This window comes from Terrapene carolina, unplaced genomic scaffold (genome assembly GCF_002925995.2).
Source record: "Terrapene carolina triunguis isolate 2854851 unplaced genomic scaffold, T_m_triunguis-2.0 Scaffold119, whole genome shotgun sequence".
NCBI lineage: Eukaryota > Metazoa > Chordata > Testudines > Emydidae > Terrapene > Terrapene triunguis.
Window position 1 is genome coordinate 35,802 of NW_020664470.1, and position 21,076 is coordinate 56,877.

General features: G+C 43.8%; 1 protein-coding gene across 1 annotated transcript in view; it reads left to right on the top strand.

Moving 5' to 3' along the window:
* Positions 1-18,983: 18,983 nt before the first annotated feature.
* The window catches only part of LOC112120843 (cytosolic phospholipase A2 gamma-like), a 90,552-nt gene continuing 88,459 nt past the window's right edge, over positions 18,984-21,076 (top strand). Inside the window, exon 1 of the mRNA XM_029911732.1 lies at positions 18,984-19,100. Within this exon, the coding sequence (XP_029767592.1) occupies positions 18,984-19,100 (117 nt within the window). The remainder of the gene's footprint in view (positions 19,101-21,076) is intronic.

A 21,076-nucleotide genomic window follows, 5' to 3' on the forward strand; every position in this document is an offset into this window, starting at 1 on the left:
AACACCTGCCTTTTCCTAGCAACTGGAGTTCCCTCCCTCAGAGAGGTAACCTCAGTGCGAAAGGCAACCCCAGCACCAGGAGGGAAGGATGGTCCCAACTATGGGAAGGTTTCCCTCTGCTCCCATTGACTGCTCTGCTTCCCTGGGCCTTTCATCCTCCTCAACAGCGCAGGGGCTGTCTGGCCGGAGGTGGGACAATTCTACAGTGTCCCGGAAAGCCTCATCAACATACCTCTCTGCCTCTCTTAGCTCCTCCAGTTCCACCACCCTGGCCTCCAAAGTCTGTACGTGGTCTCTGAGGGCCAGGAGCTCCTTGCACCGAATGCACACATACGCCACCTGCCCACAGGGCAAGTAATCATACATGCTGCACTCAGTGCAATAAACTGGATAGCCCCCACTCTGCAGCTGGGCTTCTGCCTGCATTGTCTCCTCGTTAATGAAAGGGTTGTTTAAAACAAGAAGTTTTGAATGTAGTTTGATTTATAGGTTTTAAGGGGAATAAAGGGAAACAGATAGAACCAGCAAGGGACCCCCACTCCCTTCCCACTCCCCTTCCAAACTCCCTTGCGAAACTCCCTGTTAGCAAGCTCCCTGGTCGCTTGTGCACTGCTTATAAAGCCCTGACCTGTGTGAATGTCCCGCCAACTGATTAAGGCTCAGCCAATTACCAGAGGCTTCTAGCTTTCAGACCTTCCTTTGAAGCTCACAGCTTCCAACTGCCAGCCACAGCACACGGTCCTTCAAACAACCAAACAACCAAACAACCAGACTGACAAACACAAGCTCAGCACACAGCAAGTAACCCCCAAACACAAACAAACACACACTACAGACAGTCACTTACCCCAAGGGTGCTGTATTTGCTCCTCCTTCACCTGGAGAACTCCCTTGCAAAACTCCCTGTTAGCAGCCCCTGTTCGCAAAGCTGATTTTAAGGAACTTCACAACGTATATTTATTGACTCTTACTAGTTAATTGAAACTTTTAAACTGAAATATTTAAAATGATAAATGGGTTTTTGACAAAAGGAACATTTGCAATGGAAACTATTCATTTTTTGTTAAAATATTTTTGTTGTTGTTGAGAAAAACCAAAATGTGGGGGGTATTTTTTCTCTTTTAATTAAAAAAATGTAATTTCTCGGTTCAGTTTTCAGTAAAATATGCTTTTTGGAAATCAGACATGTCTACCAAAACTTAATTATTTCTAACCAAGACTGGGTTTAAAAAAAACAAGACATTTTATGGGAAATTTAGAAAAAATATGGGAGGGGGAAATTGAAATGCCCTGTGAAAAAATAGTTGACATTTTCCAGTTGGCTTATTATTGACCAACCACAGCAAAATATAAACTGCCCTTACAGTAGGAAAACCTTGCATTTGAAAAGGGTAAATGGAAAAGGTAAATAAACACATCTTTGTTTTTCCACATGGTTAATCTAAGGGCTTGTGTACACTACCTCTTAATTTGATGTAATTTACGTTGCTCAGGGGTGTGAAAAAGCCAACCTTCTGAGCAATGCAAGTTACAGCGACTTAAAGTGGTTTCCATACCGAACTATGTCGGCAGGATATGCTCTCCCGCCTACATAATTTCTGCCTTTTCTTGAGGTGGAGTAATTATGCCAACGGGAGAACGCTCTCCCAGCGGCGTAGGCATAGTATGTCTTCCCCAGACTCACTACAGCAGCTGCGGTGATGTAGCGCGGTATTGTAGACTAGCCTTCAGTTTAATAAAAAAGAGAGTTGAAGTTTAATTTACCGCAAGACTGCTATAGAATAACTCTGAATCTTTTAGGCCATATTTTTCCATTTTAATACTAAAATAGTATGAACAATTTATATGTATCGAGTCCTTTTCATCTTCAAAGTATTTTACAATCCTAAGGACCCAATTCGGTCACTAGTACATGGCCAACTTTTTCTGCATATCACTTTATTGCCATGTAGATTTATGCATGTGCCTAAGTCCCATTGCCTTCAGTAGGACTTAGGTGCATGAGAGCTAAAACAGGACAGAACTAGTTCACTCTTTACATAACTCTGTGACTTATGTAGGGCTCCAGAGTAGAAAAGTCCTGCATCAGGAAGGCTGAGTGGAAAAGGTTTTCTACACTGCATAATTTTATTGTAAACTAAGAGAGTGGGAAAGTGTGTTTACCTTCACACAGGTACAGAAGAAACCCAAAGCTCAGTTGTGACCACTTCATCCAAAGACAAGAATACAGGTGCTGCAGTCTTCTATTCCCACCTACTTCATGGGCTTCCAATCTCTCAGTAATGAGACCTGTCTGCTCCTGATTAGAGACTCTGGTGCTGCTGACATCCTTGGTGCGTTTTGCCTTCTTTCTCTTAGCAGATAATGAATATCTCTCCTGTTTCATCATTTATCTTGCAGACAAGAAGTGAAATCTCCCTTGACACCTCTGCTAATGAGTATTTTCAATTATGGAGAACAGCATGAGAATAAAGATTTATTTTATTTTTAGACAAATAGACATCAAGGGTAATAGAGTGAAACAACCTCTAGGGAAGGTCATGAGGAGAGAAGAGCTTCTGACTTCAAAGAATTGTTTTCATCGCACTCACGGGATGAATGCTGGGTTAGCAGTGAAGCAATATACCACCATTAGAAGCATTTGAAGGTCCTCTTGCTGCAGTCCTTGAGCACCAAAGTCTCTCATTGACAAAAGACAATGAGGAATAATTCAGAGTCAAAAGTTAGTAAATTCACATTGACGTTTTCAGCTTCAATCTGATCTCTGCCCTCTCATCCCATCCACGTTCTGTATACAGGACAGAGACACCCACTGCTACATAAAGGGAACTCAAATCTCTACTCTTATATATGGCTGCAATTCAGCAAATTAGGACAACTCATGTGCTTAAAGTTAGCCACATGATTAAGTGCTTTGCCGAATTGGGGATATGTAGGAATTAATGCAGCATATAACTTGGGTCCCACATTATATTAAGGTCCCACTTACAAATAGTTTATAAAGGCTTAATAAATATTTTAATTCATGGTCAATCAATTGTTATGGAGTCCAACAGATGAATAAATTGCTTTTAATCATGGTTTATAACATTCAACAACATTTTTAAGGCACATAACCATCAACAACACATACTAATCAGATCTGTAACATGCTGGTAACATCTATTGCTCACGTACTACTTCCTTTTAAACAACTTAGAAGTGGAACCTTAATGCCAAGTGAGACCATAATAAGAGGTGATGTATTTGTCATCTCATGCCATTACCTGCACCTGCCCCTTCTGACCACTCCTGGGTATTCTCCAAGGGAATAGTGAGGGCTGTGACTGTAGAGCATATTGTAGTGCATATGTAGTGTATATTTCGCCACCCCACACTCTGCTACCCCCAGTATCCATTATACAAGAGCCATTATTCTGAAAATCCCAGTGTTAGCCCTATACAAATTGTCAGGAGCTCACAGGAAGCATCTGTATGTGTATTATTTTCTTTTCAAAATTATTTAATCACCTTCTGAATTTTCTGCTGTAGTTAGATTACATTTCCCCAACATTAAAAAAAAGAAACTATGAGAGAGACAGATTGAACACCTTTTGCAATCTTCTGTATTTCAGAATTCTGCCCCAATTTGCAGTCAAACTAGTTGTAGGCCATAAAATTGCATCAAAACCATCCAGGTCCTGCAAGTCACAGTTACCTTTCAACAGATATTATTTGGGGTAGTTCTCTGGCCCGTGTTATGCAGGAGAACAGACGAGATAATCACACTGGTCTCTTCTGGAATCATGAACACTCTTGGTCTCTCTCTCTCTCTCTTTCTGCCCATATTCAATATGATCTGTTTGTCTCCTAAGCGTTAGGCTATTTATGGAGTTAACCCTTTTCTGAATACTATTTAATTTTGCTCTTCGAAAGGGACAGTGGATGTTGTGACCTAGGTGGGGTTTACCCAGCAATTTAGATAATTTTAGCCATGGTTTGATCCCTGGGCCTGTGCAAAAAAACATTGCCAGAATTTCCAACCTTAAGAAAAGCAGGGTGGTGGGTTTTTCTTTCTGAGGGTGGTGGGCGCTGTCTCTCAGGGACAGTCCTCAATGCACCACTTATAGCTCCAGGAATCTGACTCTGGGAGGTAAGTATTTGTGGAGTGTAATTCTAGGCCCAGGGTTAAAGTAGTCAGCATGACAAAGTTGCTATATATTGCAGAACTTTAGGTATACAGTCAGTGGTACAAATCCCACAGACCTCAGCAGGATCAGAGTTAGGCCAGCACTGTCAGCAGGAATTGGCCTGTGTTCTCATTCCCTTCTGGAATCACTGTCCATGCTTACCCAACATTTTCCACTTGAGAAATAAGTTAGTTTGAGTTGGGGCAGAAAAACGAGGATTAACTTCAGGTTTATTTAGCTTTAAGTTTTTGGAATGAAACTCAAAAGAAATCAAATGTAAGGTACTTTTATGATGTATTGAACTGCTAGAGTACCAGAAAATGGACAGAACCTTCCTTTAATCTATTCAGCCAGTCTTTCTATCATAACCTGCTAAGAAGTGGATTTAAAATCCTTGAGGGAGAGGGGAGGGAGAAACCTACAACATTGTGTGTTGAGCTTCCTCAAGTGCTTTTGCAACCTCTTAAAAGTGCAAAGATGTGTTGGCCTGTGGAACTAGGCTGAGCATAAGGAAAGAACTTGGTTGCCTATGCATCCAAGTGCAGAAAAATGCATGAAATAAAAAAAATGGGATTTCTTTGATGTTTAGTACCGTTCAATACAGTATTGAACACAGTGCATCATAAATCTGAAGCCCCTCAATGGAAGGTAATGTAAAAGTTAAAGTACTGGTATCCAGAATGGGATGTTTTGTTTTGTTTTTCCTACAAATGTGTGGGAATTCGTTCCTTATACATGGGAGGGGCAATAGTTCTGTCTGGAGCTGTATAGAATGTGTGCAGGTTCTGTGCAAGCTTCCCACCCTACCGCTCTGGTATTGCCTCTTTCCCCCACCACTTCCTTGGCCTGCCCCCCCCCCCGACACTCACCAGTTGTCCAGAAACGGTACCAAGCACACATAGATGATGATGATAATGGGCACTGGGACCCAAGAAGGAGTATCCTGGAGCTCCTTGCCAGCCTCAGGGAGGAGAGGGACAGAGGGAGCCTCTTCCCTCCCTGACAGCTAAGTAAAGCTCTGGAGAAATTGGTGGTGGAGGGAGCGGCGGGGGACAGTGCCTGCTCAAACTATACCCATGACTGGCACAGGTTTTTAATGTCCAGTCACCAGTGTTAACCAGATACCAGGTAGTGTGTTCCTGCAGCATGGAGAGAAGCAGCAGGCTACTGGCTGTCTGCTGGCTGAGGTCCTTCCAAGCCACAGGGGGCTGCTTTGACTGCTGGCAGAGGAGTGGCTTGCTCCAGCAGGGCTATGTGAGCAAGCTTGCTGCCCCCCACCTCACCCATCCCTGGCCTAGCCCCCTGACTGACTAGTAGGGCTTAAAAATAGGAGTGCCTAAAGCTATAGCCTTATTAGCCTAATGGTTAATCCAGCCCTGCATCATACCATTAATAATTACTCTTTATTTGCAGTTGTTTAACTAGTTATGTATCCACTTAATTGTAGTTCCACATTTCTCCAGCTTACTTAGCAGAATGTCATGTTTAAAATGCAAACATCCAATACAGAGGAAGCAAAATCCTACTACAACATCACTTCCATCCACCCTTTCCAATAAAGGATTCTCCAGAGAACCATGCAAGGCTGAATCTCTCAGACAATGCCTAACTGAGAAATGGCCTTTTTCCCAGGAAATGGTACCCACATTGAGATGAAGGAGTGAGGCAATCAGACTCACTATAGAAGAGAAGAATCAGTGTCAGGAGTGTTCTCCATGAGAGCTTTACATTCCAGAATTAAAGGGTCAGATTTTTAAAAGTATTAAGGCATATAGTGGGATTTTCAAAAGCATCTAGTCTCCTAACACCCATTGAAATCAACAAGTGTCAAAAATCTAGCCCTTAATACCTGCCCTGGTCCAAAACAGCCCAAATGCCTTGATCTTAAGCACACACTGTTACAATTTTCCATGTATCTGAGAGAGCTTCTAGGGATGGTCAAAAGTCTAGGTGTTGTCGCTTACTGGGTATAGCTGATTTATTATAATATATTGTGCTGTTGAATTATATTTTTTATTCCTTCTAACTTTAATGGATTTTAGGATGTCAACAGCTTACGTATGCAGGTGTTCTATGTAAAATTAATTTAAATCAAGCATTAAATGTTGTAAAAAGAGCAATTTTCCAACACAATATTTCTCCTTTGGAAATTGCTGTTTGGTTAAAACCAAAACTTTTCCATGAATGTGTTGATTTCAATAATGTTTTGTTTTAAAAAAATTGGAAAAAAAAGTTTGATATTGTTCAACTATTCAGATTTGACATTTTCAATATACACGTAGAGTATCAAAATAAAACATTTGTTTGATCCCAATTGTTTAATAAAAAGTTTGTTTCACGGAAAATTTCAACGTTCAATTAAGAACAAAAACAAGTTTCAAAATGAAGATTTTCCCATGAAACAGAAATTCTGGATCCTGACTCCAGATTCCAGATCAACTATCTTAGGGCTGGTCCACACTGGGGCGGGGGATCGATATAGGAAACGCAACTTCAGCTACGAGAATAGCGTAGCTGAAGTCAACATTTCCTATATCGAACTAAAAGTACTTACTTCGGGTCCACGCGGCGCAGGCAGGCTCCCCCGTCGACAGCGCTTCCTCCTCTCGGCGAGCAGGAGTTCCGCAGTCGACGGGGGAGCGCTTCTGGGATCGATCTATCGCGTCCAGATGAGACGCAATAAATCGATCCCAGAAGATCGATCTCTACCCGCCGAATTAGGCGGGTAGTGTGGACCAGCCCTCAGTCTTTCTGCCTCTTAATACATCTAATCCAAGCTGCTGCTTCTTGCACACAACCTCTGTTTTTATTAATTTAGAAGGACCATAGGGGCCCAAAGAGTCAAAGTTGTTAACATAACCCAGTCATTGTCCAACAGTTTTATACAAAGTTTGAAGTCTGGTATACAGAGACATCAGCCTTCTCAGTACCATAGCAAACTCACCATTAATTTCTTTCACTGTTTATTAAAGGACACAGAAAAGAAGGAAAAACAGATAAAGCACATGGAATGTAAAGTGTTAAGTAAGGCTTTGATTTTAACAATGCCCCTCGTTTCAGAAAGAACCCCATCAGCCATCACCTTGTTTAACATTCAGTTGAATGGCATTAAAGATGGTAATAACTGTCCTTTGTGGGGGAAAAGGAAGAAGTTAGTTGAGATGGGCTGGATCTCATGGTGATGTTCTTGTTAAAGTCTGGGTCCATTTCCTAAAAGGCAAAAAGAAAGGGGAGAGAAAAGAACACCAAAGACAGAAAATGCAGCTTCTGTCTCTGTTGTTGACTCTCACTTCTGGTAAAATGCAGAACCAGCACAGGGGCTGATCGGACACTCTGAGGCCTGGTAAACTTGTACCAGCATTGGGCGGTTTACGGAGCTGCTTTTAGCTGCCTCTTTTTGGTCACAGACTCACAGCAGGTTTGCAAAATGGACAGTTTTGGCCAACTAAGCCAGACTCTTCTTAGAGAGAAGGCAAAAAGATAGGAGAGAGAGGAAAGAAGAGAAAAAAGTGGGGACGGAAACCCTACATGTATAGATAGGAAGAGATGAAGTTTCACATCCCAGGTATATTTGGGATTTAGACTGTGCCAGAGAAGGTGGTGACATCATCTGGGCCCTTCTTTCTGACTTGGTCTGGTCAGCACATCTCTCAGGATTAGAATGAAGAAGGTCCTGGGGTCCTAAGAGATGATGAGGGTGGGAGTCATGAGGATAAAACTGTCTGTAGCAGTTGTCTGACAGCTGCTTCTTCTGCTAATTTTTTCCTGTAATCCTTTTCTTTCTGAGGACCCCAAAAGGGAGTGATGAGCAGATTAGTCCATCCTCTTATTGTCAGTTGTTGGCTATGTGTGTGTTCTCTCTGTTTGCTGCACCAACTCTGGCCAACTAGTCAGCCCATAAGACCTCAATGGACCTGCCCAAAGAGTCCAGTACAATGGACCAGCTCAGTGAACGGTGGGACTTTCTCCTCCCCTCTAGGCTAGACAAAGGGTTAAGGTGAGGTACCTCGACATTTATAGACTGAGACAGACAATTTGGGATAAACAATTTATGTATCACCTTATTTTTTCATGCCATGTTTGTTACCTCCCTTTGTACCTTTCTCCTGATGCTTCAGATAAAACATCCCTATTCACCACCTGTCTTTGTACTTTACTCCTGATGTTTCAGATGGAACATCACTCATCATCACTTCTGTCAAACCATCTCATCTTGTGCTAGGTTGGTGTGTTCTTGTGGTGGCCTGCTGGAAAGTGTTTACATATTCAGTGTGTTTTAGCAATGCTAGCAATACTGGTGCCAAGCTCATGTTCTGGACACTGAACTTGCAGGCAAGGACATGCTTTTGACAGGGCCTGACTTTTGCTCATAGGATAACTTTTGCTGACTTTGGTTCAGGTCTCAGGCCTTGCACCAGGCCCTGTCCTCCAGGCTCCCTCTTTCTACTCCATTCTCCCACTTTTTGCTTTTTTATGTGGAGGATGTTTACCCATCAACACAAAAAAGCATAATGCATGCACTGCAGATGACCCAGCGGACTAAACACTGTTAGCTGGCCACCTTACATTACAATCCACACATTCGTGCCTCATCTGTCCCTTGGTCTGCACATTCCGCCATACCACCAATAGACAAATTACCTTTTTTCAGTTGTATAGTCCCATATATTGAATGCAGAAATGTTAGATTCAGGATTTTGATTAAGGGGTGTAGTTTTGGAGTTGTTCTGAAATACTGGGATAGACAGTATTTCAGATTGTTCCACAGTGCTATGTATACAAGGAGTAAAACGGAAACTTGGAGTAGTGACATCACAAATGAGGCCTTTCAATATACATTTCTTGTAATCAGTTACTACACAGTAGTGTTCAACCATGTTGTAGGCTACCCCTTCTGCTGGTTGCTATCATCTGGTAAGCTTTGCCAGGCAAGAGATAGGAGCGACTAGTTTCTCCATTCAATTGGATTGGTCTGAATCTTTGTGGCCACACACTGGAGTTGTGATGTCAACAACATTCCTGGCATAACAAGCCATGGTGCCATGCTCTTTAGGTTTGCATTGCTCAGTGGTACACTGGTAGCTGACATAGATCCAGTTGTTTCTTGTAGATACTGTCTTCCAGACAATCCTCTAAATGTACCTTAAAGACTAACAGATTTATTTGGGCATAAGCTTTCATGGGTAAAAGAACGAGTTCTTCAGATGCATGGAAGAAGTGGGTTTTTTACCCATGCATCTGAAGTGGGTTTTTTACCTACAAAAGCTTATGCCCGAATAAATCTGTTAGTCTTTAAGGTGCCACCAGACTCCTCGTTGTTTTTGTGGATACAGACTAACACCGCTACCCCTCTGATTCTAGATGTACCGTAACCAATATATCAACTATTGCTGTATTAGTCTGTATTCAATATTGGTAACCAGACACTGAACAGAATTGTTTTAAATAACATGTGCCTCACTTAGAATACAGTGTCACTAACTCCAAATTATGACTGGTACTAACAGGGAATTTGTCCACACAATTGTAGTTACTAGGTAACTTCCATAAGCCGTACAAAAAAATTGTTTACCAATTTGCTTTTTCCTTGCCTTTTATTGTTTGCCGCAATTAGTTTGTTACTTTTTACTTGTATTTCATTAAACAGTTTAGCATTGTCATGCACATTATAAATGGTGTACCATTTCTTCAGTAGCCAGGGCCTTAATATCATGAATTACACATTCAGAGAGTTTCCGCTGCCTGGTGATCAAAATAGTTAATGTTTTGTTGTTATATTTCATAGTACCCCATCCCAAATAGATCTTCAGAGTCAGGTAATCTTGAAACATAACCCAAAATTTCATCTAATTTTTGGAGTCCTCTATTTTGTGAAATACCAGACTGCAGAATAGTCTTTTGCAAAGCCCTTAAGTCTTCTGCACATTCATGATAAGATGCTAGTATATCAATTAACAAAGAAGTATACAGAAATAATACAGTTGCTTTTACACAATAGCCAAATTTATCCGTGTTTCAGTGATAAAGATGTGAAACCACAGGTACATGAACTCACTTTGCTCAATAAGATGCAAGTTTAAATGACAGCTAGACCTGATCCAGCTACTGTTTTCTAGCTGATTGCCCATTTAATTGTCCACTTATGGTAGACAGAGTTGACCAGTCTATTTATAAAGCATTTCATTTTTATTTTCTTGATGCCCAGGGGTTTCTTCACTGTGCACAGATATCTTCTCGTGTCTTCGTTTTGTGGGATGTACCTTTAAACAGCTTAAAGTTGGTTACCATAATGGTTTTGCTTGTTTGTTTTACATTTCTCTTGTTTTCAGTAACCGAAATTTTATATATAGATTAACTTAGTTTGTTTACAATGTAATAGGGACCAAGTCTTTTATAACACAAGTTATACTTTTGTTCTGATTGTCCAAAATCTTTAGCACAAACAGAACCATTTTAGATATGTTTGCATTTGTAGCATAGACACTCCTTTTCACTAAACATATACATTACTACTCATAATAAATATAGTATTTGACTTCTAAAATAGATGCTCATCATCTTCTGTAAGAAGGTGTATTGCTCTTCCTGCTGAGCTCTCTGTTTTATCAAAAGGGTAACAGAATTCTTACCCAAGCTTTTTAGAGCTAATTTGCTTGTGATACCAATTCAACTTATGTTAACTTTTCGAAAGGACAAATGTTATCAACTACTATTTCCCTCTAACACAGCATAAAAGAAAAGAGTGTAAAAATTAAACTAAAATGAATTTTAAATGTGGGTCTATGCAAACACTTTGAGGGTATTCAATTTTTATGACATTTGGTTTTGTTTGGGAGACAAAGGCAGAAACGTGTTTAAATTGTTTGGTTAGCTTTAATATTTTGCACCATAACCAGACATCATATATATTATATTTCATGATATTTTTGCTATAACATTCTTATAACAATATTTCAGTATTTAATAAAGCAAACAAGTGTATTAACCCAAACAAGAAAATAACATTTTGCTAATATTACCTTTATATTAATGTTGAGATTTCCCTTAACATTTTCCCTCTCAATAAAAACATCTTTGTGATTAATAAACAAGAATTCTTCTTCTTTTTTTTTCTTGTAATTGCATTATTTGTGTAGGCAAAAATATATATACTTTTTGAGGTTTGCAAAAAAAATTAATTGGTGTTATGATGGTTATACCCCTTTAAATGTTTAAATTATTAAATATATTAAATATAATATTAAATAGTGTGGTGCCACTTATGTTAAAAAGAAAGTATAAAATTGACTTTTGTTGCAACAAAGTAAAAACCAAAAAGAAGTAGTCACATGACACTCACAGCATACAACACAGGACAACATACATGACATCCAAAACAAACTTAAAGTTATTTTAAAAAATGCTATTAAATGGAAGAAAAGCCAGTCTCTCAAATATTAGTCAGTGGTTAGGATTAAAAGCAGTGTTAATATTTCTGTTGCTTGGCAACCATATCTTCAAGGAAGTTAGGAATAATTCCAGCTATTGTGTTCCTGAAGGTATTCATCACTTCTGTCAAACCATGCCATTGTGTGCTAGGTCGGGGTGTTCTTGTGCTGGCCTGCTGGAATCTGTTTACACATTCAGTGTATTTTAGCAATGCTAGCAATACCGGTGCCAAGTTCATGTACCGGACACTGAACTTCTAGCCAAGTATCTGCTTTTTAAAGGCCTGACTTTTGCTCATAGCATAACTTTTGCTGACTTTGGTTCAAGCCTCAGATCTTGCACTAGGCACTGTCCTCCAGACCTTCTCTTCCCACTTCAAGTCTCATTACTTTGTCAGGGGGCATGGATCAGCGTTCACGTTGCACTCCCTGTCAGTACCCGGCCCTGGCTGGGGAAGCTAATGATCCAAGCAGCAGACCAAATTCAGTGTTGAATCCTGGTCACATGCCACCTGAGGCTCATTGCACATATAGTAAGGAGAAGATTACTTTGTCCACCAGTGAGGGCTAATTTTTGATACATTGATATCAGTAAATTGATTTTTGGTCCTCTGGTCCTCTTCTTTACTAGTCATAATCTTAACACAGTCCATGAGTAGTATCAATAAAAGCCTTTCTATTTAAATTAATTCAGTTTTCTGTCTCCTTCTTACATCTTTTCATAAACAATTTTATATAAAAGGTCATAATGAAAATGTATGAACTTTCATTCATTTTTTACAGTTGAGCTTAAAATTAAGGTAAATTTGTAGGCCCAATTATCACAAGAGGCCCTGCGTACATCTTTGGCCCCAATGATCCCATTCCATCTAGGTTTATAGAGTCATAGATTCCAAGGCCAGAAGGGACCATTGTGAGCTTCTAGTCTGACTTCCTGTATAGCACAAACCATAGAACCAATGGTGAGCTGGAGCCGGTTCGCACCAGTTCGCGGGAACCGTTTGTTAAATTTAGAAGCCCTTTTAGAACTGGTTGTCCTTCGTGGGACAACCAGTTCTAAAAGGGCTTCTAAATTTAACAAACGGTAAGTTGAAGTGACCCAGGAGCATAGCTGGGGGGGAGCAGGGGGAGCGACCGCTCCCCCTGAGCACATTATCCAAAAGTGGCACCTTAGGCGCCGACTCCATGGGTGCTCCAGCTCCCCACCCCGTCCCCTGGCCCCAGCTCACCTCCGCTCCGCCTCCGCCTCCTCCCCTGAATGCTCCGCCCCACTTCTCCCCCTCCCCCCACTTCCCACAAATCAGCTGTTCGTGTGGGAAGCCTGGGAGGGTGGAGAAGCAGTGCGGCAGCTTCGCGCTCAGGCCCAGTGAGGCGAAGACAGAGCGGAGGTGAGCTGGGGCAGGGGGGCCGCCCGCGCCGCAGCAGGTAACCTGGGGGGGCACAGGGGGGCGGGGCGGTAAGAGGGCGGGGAACAAGGGGGTTGAATGGGGGCAAGGGTCTCGGGGGAGCAGTCAGGAAGGAGGGGGGTTGGATGGGGCAGTGGGGGGCAGTCAGGGGACAGGGAAGGGGAGTGGATGGGGCAGGGGTCCATGGGGGGGCTTCAAGGAACACATGGGGTTGGATGGGGCAGGAGTCCCGGGGAGCGGGGGCGGGCCATGACCCCATTGTGGGGTGAGGAGGAAACCGGTTGTTAAAATTTTGGCAGCTCATCACTGCATAGAACTGCCCCAAAATAATTCATAGAGCAGATCTTTTAGAGATAAATCAATTATCAAACTCTGGATACATGGGTTAATCAAAACAAATGAAACAAAACAAAACAAAACAAAAACCAAAATACCACACACCCATCTTCCAAATTCACATTCTTGGGCTTGTAAATCAGGTGCCTGAGATGGGATACTGATAATTATGAAATTAAACTGAGGCTGCTATGTGACCATTTAGGTTTGCTTTCTACAAATAAAATTATACTGTTTGTTCTTTCTTAGGTTTACTCCATGGCAATCAAAGACTGAGGAAATCAAATGCCCATCATGGAATTAATTCTTCTGCGAATTCAGGAATCTCCCTGACCTACATGTTCTTCTCTTTACGCTGTCTCTAATGATCTACTTTATGGCGATGGCTGGGAACGTGCTCATTGTTGTGCTAGTTGTGGCTGATCAGCACCTTCACACCATCATGTATTTCTTTTTGGGGAATTTGTCCTGCTTGGAGACCTGCTACACGTCCACCATCCTGCCTGACTGGGGATAGAAACATTTCTTATTTTTCAATTGAGCCTCATAATTGTTTATATATTAACAAAAATCTATCAACTGAGGATGTTTAATAAAGTATTCTCTGTCTTCTACACTTTCCAAAATCTCCTGGTCAGTTCCCTCGTATATAAACTGAGAGAGAAACATTAATTTTGGCTAGAGTTTAACAAAATGGAACTAATTAGAGTAAATTTGTAGAGTATGTATGATTCCTTTGAGTTGGCCATTTGGCTAATCCTTGTGTGAAAATCGAGTAGCAGAACTAAGTGAATAGCTTGTATGGATTTGTCATCAGGGTCTGAATGAGCCCTCCCCAGACATCTAGTGATGAGCTGGGGAACAGGACTTCAGGGGCTGATCTTGTTTGCATGGAGACACCCACCCTGATTAGATGCTCAGAATGATGGGGGTGCTTTGCCAAAGTGATCACTTTTTGCTGGTGTTGGATCACAAATCACTTTGTTATTGGGGGCACGGGTAATAAAGCGTTGTTATTCTCGTTGTGTTAATCAATGGCAGCAGAACTGTTCTTGGCATACCCTGATTGAGGGACTTACCCTCAACTAAATTGCACTTGCTAGGCAGCAGACATGTATGCCAAAGCCCAGTGGAGTTGAGACAGGTTGGGGATAGGTACTTGAAGCTGATGGTGTGGGCCATGACCCAGGGTCCTACATACCATCTGATCCTTCCTCTCTTCACTGTGTAATAACAGAGCTGGTTAAGACTCAAGAGAGAGTCTTGTTGCAACAACAATGGAGCTGAAATCACTGATAATGAGTGAAGATTGTCCCTCAGTACTTGAGAATTTAGGGTAGACTGTCCATTTAGAAAATACAATCCATGTGGAACGTATTACAGTTACTTTCCCCACTGTGCTTCTCATTGGCACTCCAGCTCATCTTTCCTGGTATTGCTGATGTCCGATGATGTGTTCTATGTAGATGTCCCTTGACCACCTGATGGCATCCGATACCATGAGTTGCCGCATCAGCCGAGCATAGTGCTGACCGATTCCGCATTCTCTCAACACTCACTCATTACTGGGGTCCCATGTGCCCAGGGCTCCGATGATCAGCGCATGTGTCTGAATATGGTAACCCTTAGTTCTCAAGGTTTCGGCCAGTTGGGCGTATTTCTCCACCTTTCAAGCTCAGGTGTCGCGGGAGGCCGGGGTCCTGTTCTCAAAGGAAACTGTGATGTCCACCATCATGCTCTTCTTCTGGTCCTCGTTGGTGCTGATGATGTCCAGTCGCAGTTGGCTGTCAGTTCCAGGGATGGCAGAGTTCACAGCCACCTTCCCTATGGGTGGTGGGATGGCTCTGACTAGATGATCATGCCTGGCTCTGCAATGGGGCTTGCAGCTACACAGGATGTGGAGTAGTGTCTCATTGGCATAGCCGCACTTCCTGCATCATTTGTCCAGATTTCCATGGCAGATGGCTTCATTCAGCAGGACACAGTTGAATCAGGCTCTGTGGATGAACCTCCAGTCAGCAAGTGGAAGTGGTTGCTGGCATCCCACTTGCACATCACCTCGAATGCCTTGCCCTAGTCCAACTTCTATTTCAGATTTTCCACATATTGACCTCAGATGGCATCCTTCAGGGTCCTCTCCAGCATGGTTCTAGCTCTAAGAGTGATTATTGTGTGCTCTGCATTCTTCACCTGTGGCACCAGGATACCCAGATCTTGGCATTCCTCGCACCACATCAAGCGGCAGCTGATGCACATCTCCAGTCATCGTGTAGCATTGTGGGCACGAGTCCAGAGTGAAGCAAAGTCTCCCCCATCTCTTCCAAATTCACCTTCCAGTGAGCCACTCAGGTAGGTGGTGACATCTTGATTGGAGGGGGTCCTTGCGATATGCTTCTTGATGACATTCTGCATAGCACTTTCTGCAATGTTCCTCACCAGAAGGCGTAAGGCGTGAGTGATCAACGGAACGTTGCAGAGATCACCCATAGGAGGGACATTGGCACCACCTTGCCTGTGCGAGATGTACACCAGTTCATTGCTGGCTCTCTGGGGAAGAATCATTCACTTCTTCAATAGCTGCCTGATGGTGTTGTCTGTCTTATTAAGAGGTACCGTCACCATGGTAGATCCCCTCAGATGAATGAGATATGGGGGATCAGGAAGTTGTTCAAGGCGTTGATCTTCTGCCATGGTGCCAGTAGGGAGGAGTCGATCCTGGCCACATCTCGTAGGATCTCCGCAATGGTATCTTCACATGTCTGCTGGATGTGGAAACCTGTGGGCATGCTGAGATGTTGGTACATTTGCCCGTCCTCAAGGAAGCTCATGGGTTCACCCTGGATCTGAAACGGCCTTGTCTGGACCAAGTCCCTTCTGCTGCCATCGATATGCAGGGATGCGCACTTCCTAGCATTGAAGCGGAGTCCCATCCAGTTGGCAGCCTGGCTGGTGACATCAAGCATTTGTTGGAGACTCTCTCAGTTGTCTGCGATCAGGACCAGATCATCTGCGTAGGCCAGGATATTCATGTTGTTGCAGTTCAGGTCAAAACCACTTAGACCTCTGGAGATGGCTCAAATGAGCAGCTCCATGGCTAAGTTGAAAATGATGGGGCTGAGGGGACAACCTTGCTTCATGCTGCTATGGATAGGAATTTCAGGTGTCTCTCCTTCCATGGAGCGGATGGTGGTCGTGCAGCCTTCATAAAGTTCCGGGATCAGTTGGAGAAAGGTTTCAAGCATCCCAAACTCTCGCAGCATGGCAAAAATGTGCTGGTGGGGCATCAATCCAAAAGCATTAGCCAGGTCAAGACACACTATGGCATACTGACTCTGTGCCTTCCTGGCTGTGTGGATGGTGGTGTGAAGGACAAAGTTGTGTTCATAACAGTCTTTGCAGGACATGAAGCCTTTCTGGATGGAGCTGATGGCTCCTCCTTTCACAGACCAGTCTGTATCCTAGCTGCAAGGCAGCTGGCATACAGTTTGTTTATGGTGGAGCAGAGAAAGATGGGTCTCCAGTTGCTGGGGTTTTCTCGCTCACCTTTCTTGTAGATAAGCACTATCATAGACTTCTTCCAGGAGCTGGGGGTATGACAGAATTTTTTGCATTTGTTGAAAATGGCAGTTAATAGTAAGCAACTGGGGTCTCGTTTTTTCAGGAAGTTATAGCAAATGCTGTCTTTTCCTGGGGCTGTGTTTTTGGTCTTTGTAAGTCTGGTCTCTATTTCCCGTGATGTAAAGTCTTGTACCAGATCCCCTGCACAGTAAACAGGGGGTAGAGGATGAAGGCACACCGGATGCTGTGTGCTGTTCTGAGCTAAGCGGTAGAACACACTCTTGAAGTATACGAATAGTCTCTCTGACAGGATTTATCAGTAAGATGAGGGCCTGTTGAGGATCTCTCTCATATCGTTAGGACGGTTTCACTGGTAGAGCTTCTGGACCCTGGATGCTGCTGATGGATCATAGCTGTGACTGATGTTCCTTCTCCTGGCTTCTCTCATGTTGTTGTTGTTGTTGTGGCCTGATTCAGGAGTTCTGTGAGCAGTTGCTGTGTTCTCCTGAGTTCTCTTCCTCCCAGATACGATTTCTGCAGACAGGTCTTTAGTGAGTCTGTCTATAAGGAGGTCAAAGTCATTGAAGGAGGCTGTCCTTGCCAACTCTTCTATCTAAACAACTTGCCACGGGGTGGCTGCCCTCACCGAAGGCTGCTGCTCCTGTGGCTGCTCAATCTCTGCAGGCTCAGGCTGGAAAATTGCTGTAGGATTAGCCTGTTGCCTATTTTCCTCCCAGTGCTGAGTACTCCATTTGGCTGGATCTTGAGGCGTGATCTCCGGAACGAGGGCAGCGTCTTCCCTTACATATTTTAGGGCAGCACTGGTCCTTTTAGGAAGGACAGATTTAGAGGCAGCGGTACTGGTCCTTTTAGGGATGAGGTCTTGTTTGGGAGTTTCCAGGATGAGTCTGCTCTTTCTGTGGATGAGTTCTGTCTGGGGGGACTTTGATGCAGTGTGAGACTTTCTGGGAGCAAGCTTCCATTGGGTGGTGTTGGAGGCCATACTGGTCTGCCTAGGGGTTAGGACCTGTTGCATGGTCCTAGCAGGGGCAATAGCTCCTCCACTGGCTGGGTCTCGCTGGGTGGTCTGGGCAGTGATGTTAGCTCTTTGTTGCCTGATTTAGGAGGTTTATAATATTAATTTGGATAGTATGGGTTTCTGGCTCACCAATCTGTTTGATCAGAAGATAAAAGTTCTTGTCCCAAATCAGGCTCCACAGGATTTACAAAGGACCCTCGGGAGTATGACAGGAAGCTCACACAGAGACAGATATATCCGAAAAGACTTTTTATTAAAATAAATGAAGTAGTAATTAAATGGTAAAATAATCAGAGTTGCAAAGTTACAATTGTATTACTGCTATTCAGAAGATACATATGGTAATATGGTATTATATGCTACAAAGCTTTGGGTTAATATACTAACATCCTTCCTTGATAACCTGGTGGTAAGAGACACAGGACCAGCCTCACCAGTAGTATAAGGGCCTTACCGTCAATCAAACCCTAACCCCGCCCCTTGACCCCTTGGTCCCTCCCACCTGTCACCTGAAGTCCCACCCAGTGGGGGTATTACTTCCGGGGTCAAGGTGCAACCCGACCGGAAGCAAGGTGTGTCATGTGACCCCTCTAAGAACTACTCCCACCACCCTCTACCAATCAGGAGGGGTTTCGTCCCGACAGGACCACCCCGAGAGGAGATTTTGACCAATCAGGGTGACTTCTGGGTTGGGGTGACCCCTCCAGAAGCTAGTAGTGTGACCCTACTAAGAACTCCTCCCAAGGCCCTCCGCCAATCAGAGTGCAGCACCATTACCCCATAAGTCCCAGCGCCAGACAGAGGAGGCGGCCATCTCTTACCAAGGACACGTGTTTTCGAAATCACGGAAAGCCTGCTGAGAGGAAACATGGACTCCTTCACCACCCCCGTGAGAACTTCGGACATTGTTTTAGCCCCGAGGGTCTTTGACCATCCACGGAGAAAGCGCTACATCAGCGACAGTTCCGAGGAGGAGGAGGGAGCGACCGAGGGGAGCCCTTTGGCCCAGCCGTGGCTGGATACGCCAGAACCCGACCCCGAAACCCTCATGAGACAGCCCGATGAGCGTGACGGCCTCTCTTTGTCCACCCCCTCAGAGGTGGAAGGCGATCGCGGCTCGGGGGAGTCACCGGCGGACAAGGCGAATGGAAAAGACAGCGCTCAGGTAAAATGAATGATTAAGAAGCGGTGGTCAAGGAGGTGTGGGTAATGGGGTAGGAACCAGGGGTTGCGTAAATTAAAAAACAAGCAATGAGGGGTGCTTACACGTTTTCTTTTCTGAAAATTTCTCAACAGCTCGATGATGCCTTTCTAGAGGACCCAGACAGCGTTGCATAAAGCAGCGAAGATGAACTGGCCCCACCATGTTTTTGCTCAACGCCAAAACAAGTTGTTGAAGAGGACTCTGAGGATGATGGCTATGAGGAGTTTAGGAGGTGGCTTGGCATAGAACTAACTGAGCCAGTGCCACGTCGTGAGCGTAAAAAAGTCATGTGGACTATTGTACGCATTGCTGTTTATGCTATCCTTAAACACTGCCTTAGGGAAAAGCTTTTTGAAGATTGTGAGGGCTGTGTCATAGATGCGCCAGGCCAAAGGCACCATGACTGTGTGACTTGGACTTCAGTGTATATAAACTGCAAGCTCCGGGGCCTGTGTGCTGAGCTGTGTTTGGAAAGCTTATTAAACACTGTTGTTGCCATAGGTTATGGTATGCAATGTCTGTGCCTAACCCAAGAACATTTAGCGCAAGGGGTGACATTGATAAATGCTGTGCAATTCAGTGCAGACCCTGACCGTGTTCTAAAGAAAATGACCAAACCAGAAGATGCCTGCTTAGAGCATTATATTGACCGTCTAGTCCTCACAAAGAGTTACAGAACCCTGCTTAAGAAAAAAACTATTTGTAAGAAATCTAAAAGGAATAAGTTAGAGAATGGTGAGGGGACAAACATGTGATATAAAACTTGGTAGCTGTAAATTTTTTTAAAAGGGGGGGGGGGTTGTGACTATTTGTGTTTTGTTAGAAGGCCTTTGGCCTTTAAGTGAGCTAAAAAGTTTTAATGAAGCATCTTGGTTTTGTTTTCAAGAAGCTGTATATTTTTTAAATAAAAAAATTAATTGTTTGTGAGAATTAGCTCTTGTGTTTTTGTGTGTATAGCAAAAAGCTGAAATGTATGTTGTGGTGGGGGTGGGGGAAAAAATCCTTAAAATGTGCTTACAATAAAACAAACAAGGCTAGTTCAGACTGTTGTGAGATGCTACCGGGGTGGTGCTTCTGCTTTCTCCTGTTGATATCACTCGGCTGCGTGCGTGTGTTCCCTCTGTGTGCTGCCCCAGCTCTGCGCAGATAGCTGACACAGCAAACCCGACGAGAACCCCCAATAACCACAGAGTCTTAATGTATGTCTACACTACGAGGGTAATTCGATTTTACTTAAATCGAATATGTGGAATCGATATTGCAAAGTCGAACGTGTGTGTCCACACTAAGGACACACTAAGGACAGTAATTCGACTTTGTGAGTCCACACTAACGGGGCGAGCGTCGCTATTGGAAGCGGTGCACTGTGGGCAGCTATCCCACAGTTCCCGCAGTCCCCGCTGCCCATCGGAATTCTGGGTCGAGCCGCCAATGCCTTCTGGGTAAAAAAAAATTGTCGTCATCCGTCCATCACTAACGCCCTCCCTCCCTCCATGAAAGCGCCGGCGGGAAATCAGTTCGCGCACTTTTCTGGTCAGTGACAGCGCGGACGCCACAGCACTGCGATCATGGATCACGCTGCGACCATCGCTGCACTTCTGGCCGTTCTCAACACCTCGCAGCTTATCATACACCTTTCCCTAAGGCAGATGAAGAGTAATCAGGCGAGGAGGCTACGACACCGCCGTGATGGCCTGAAGTCGGAGAGTAGCACAGAGCTGTCAGAAACCACGAGCCCCAGCGCCCAGGACATCACGGTGGCAATGGGTCATGTGGATATCGTGGAATGGCGATTCTGGGCCCGGGAAACAAGCACGGACTGGTGGGACCGTATAGTGCTTCAGGTCTGGGATGAATCCCAGTGGCTGCGAAACTTTCGCATGCGGAAGGGGACTTTCCTCGAACTTTGTGAGTTGCTGTCCCCTGCCCTGAAGCGC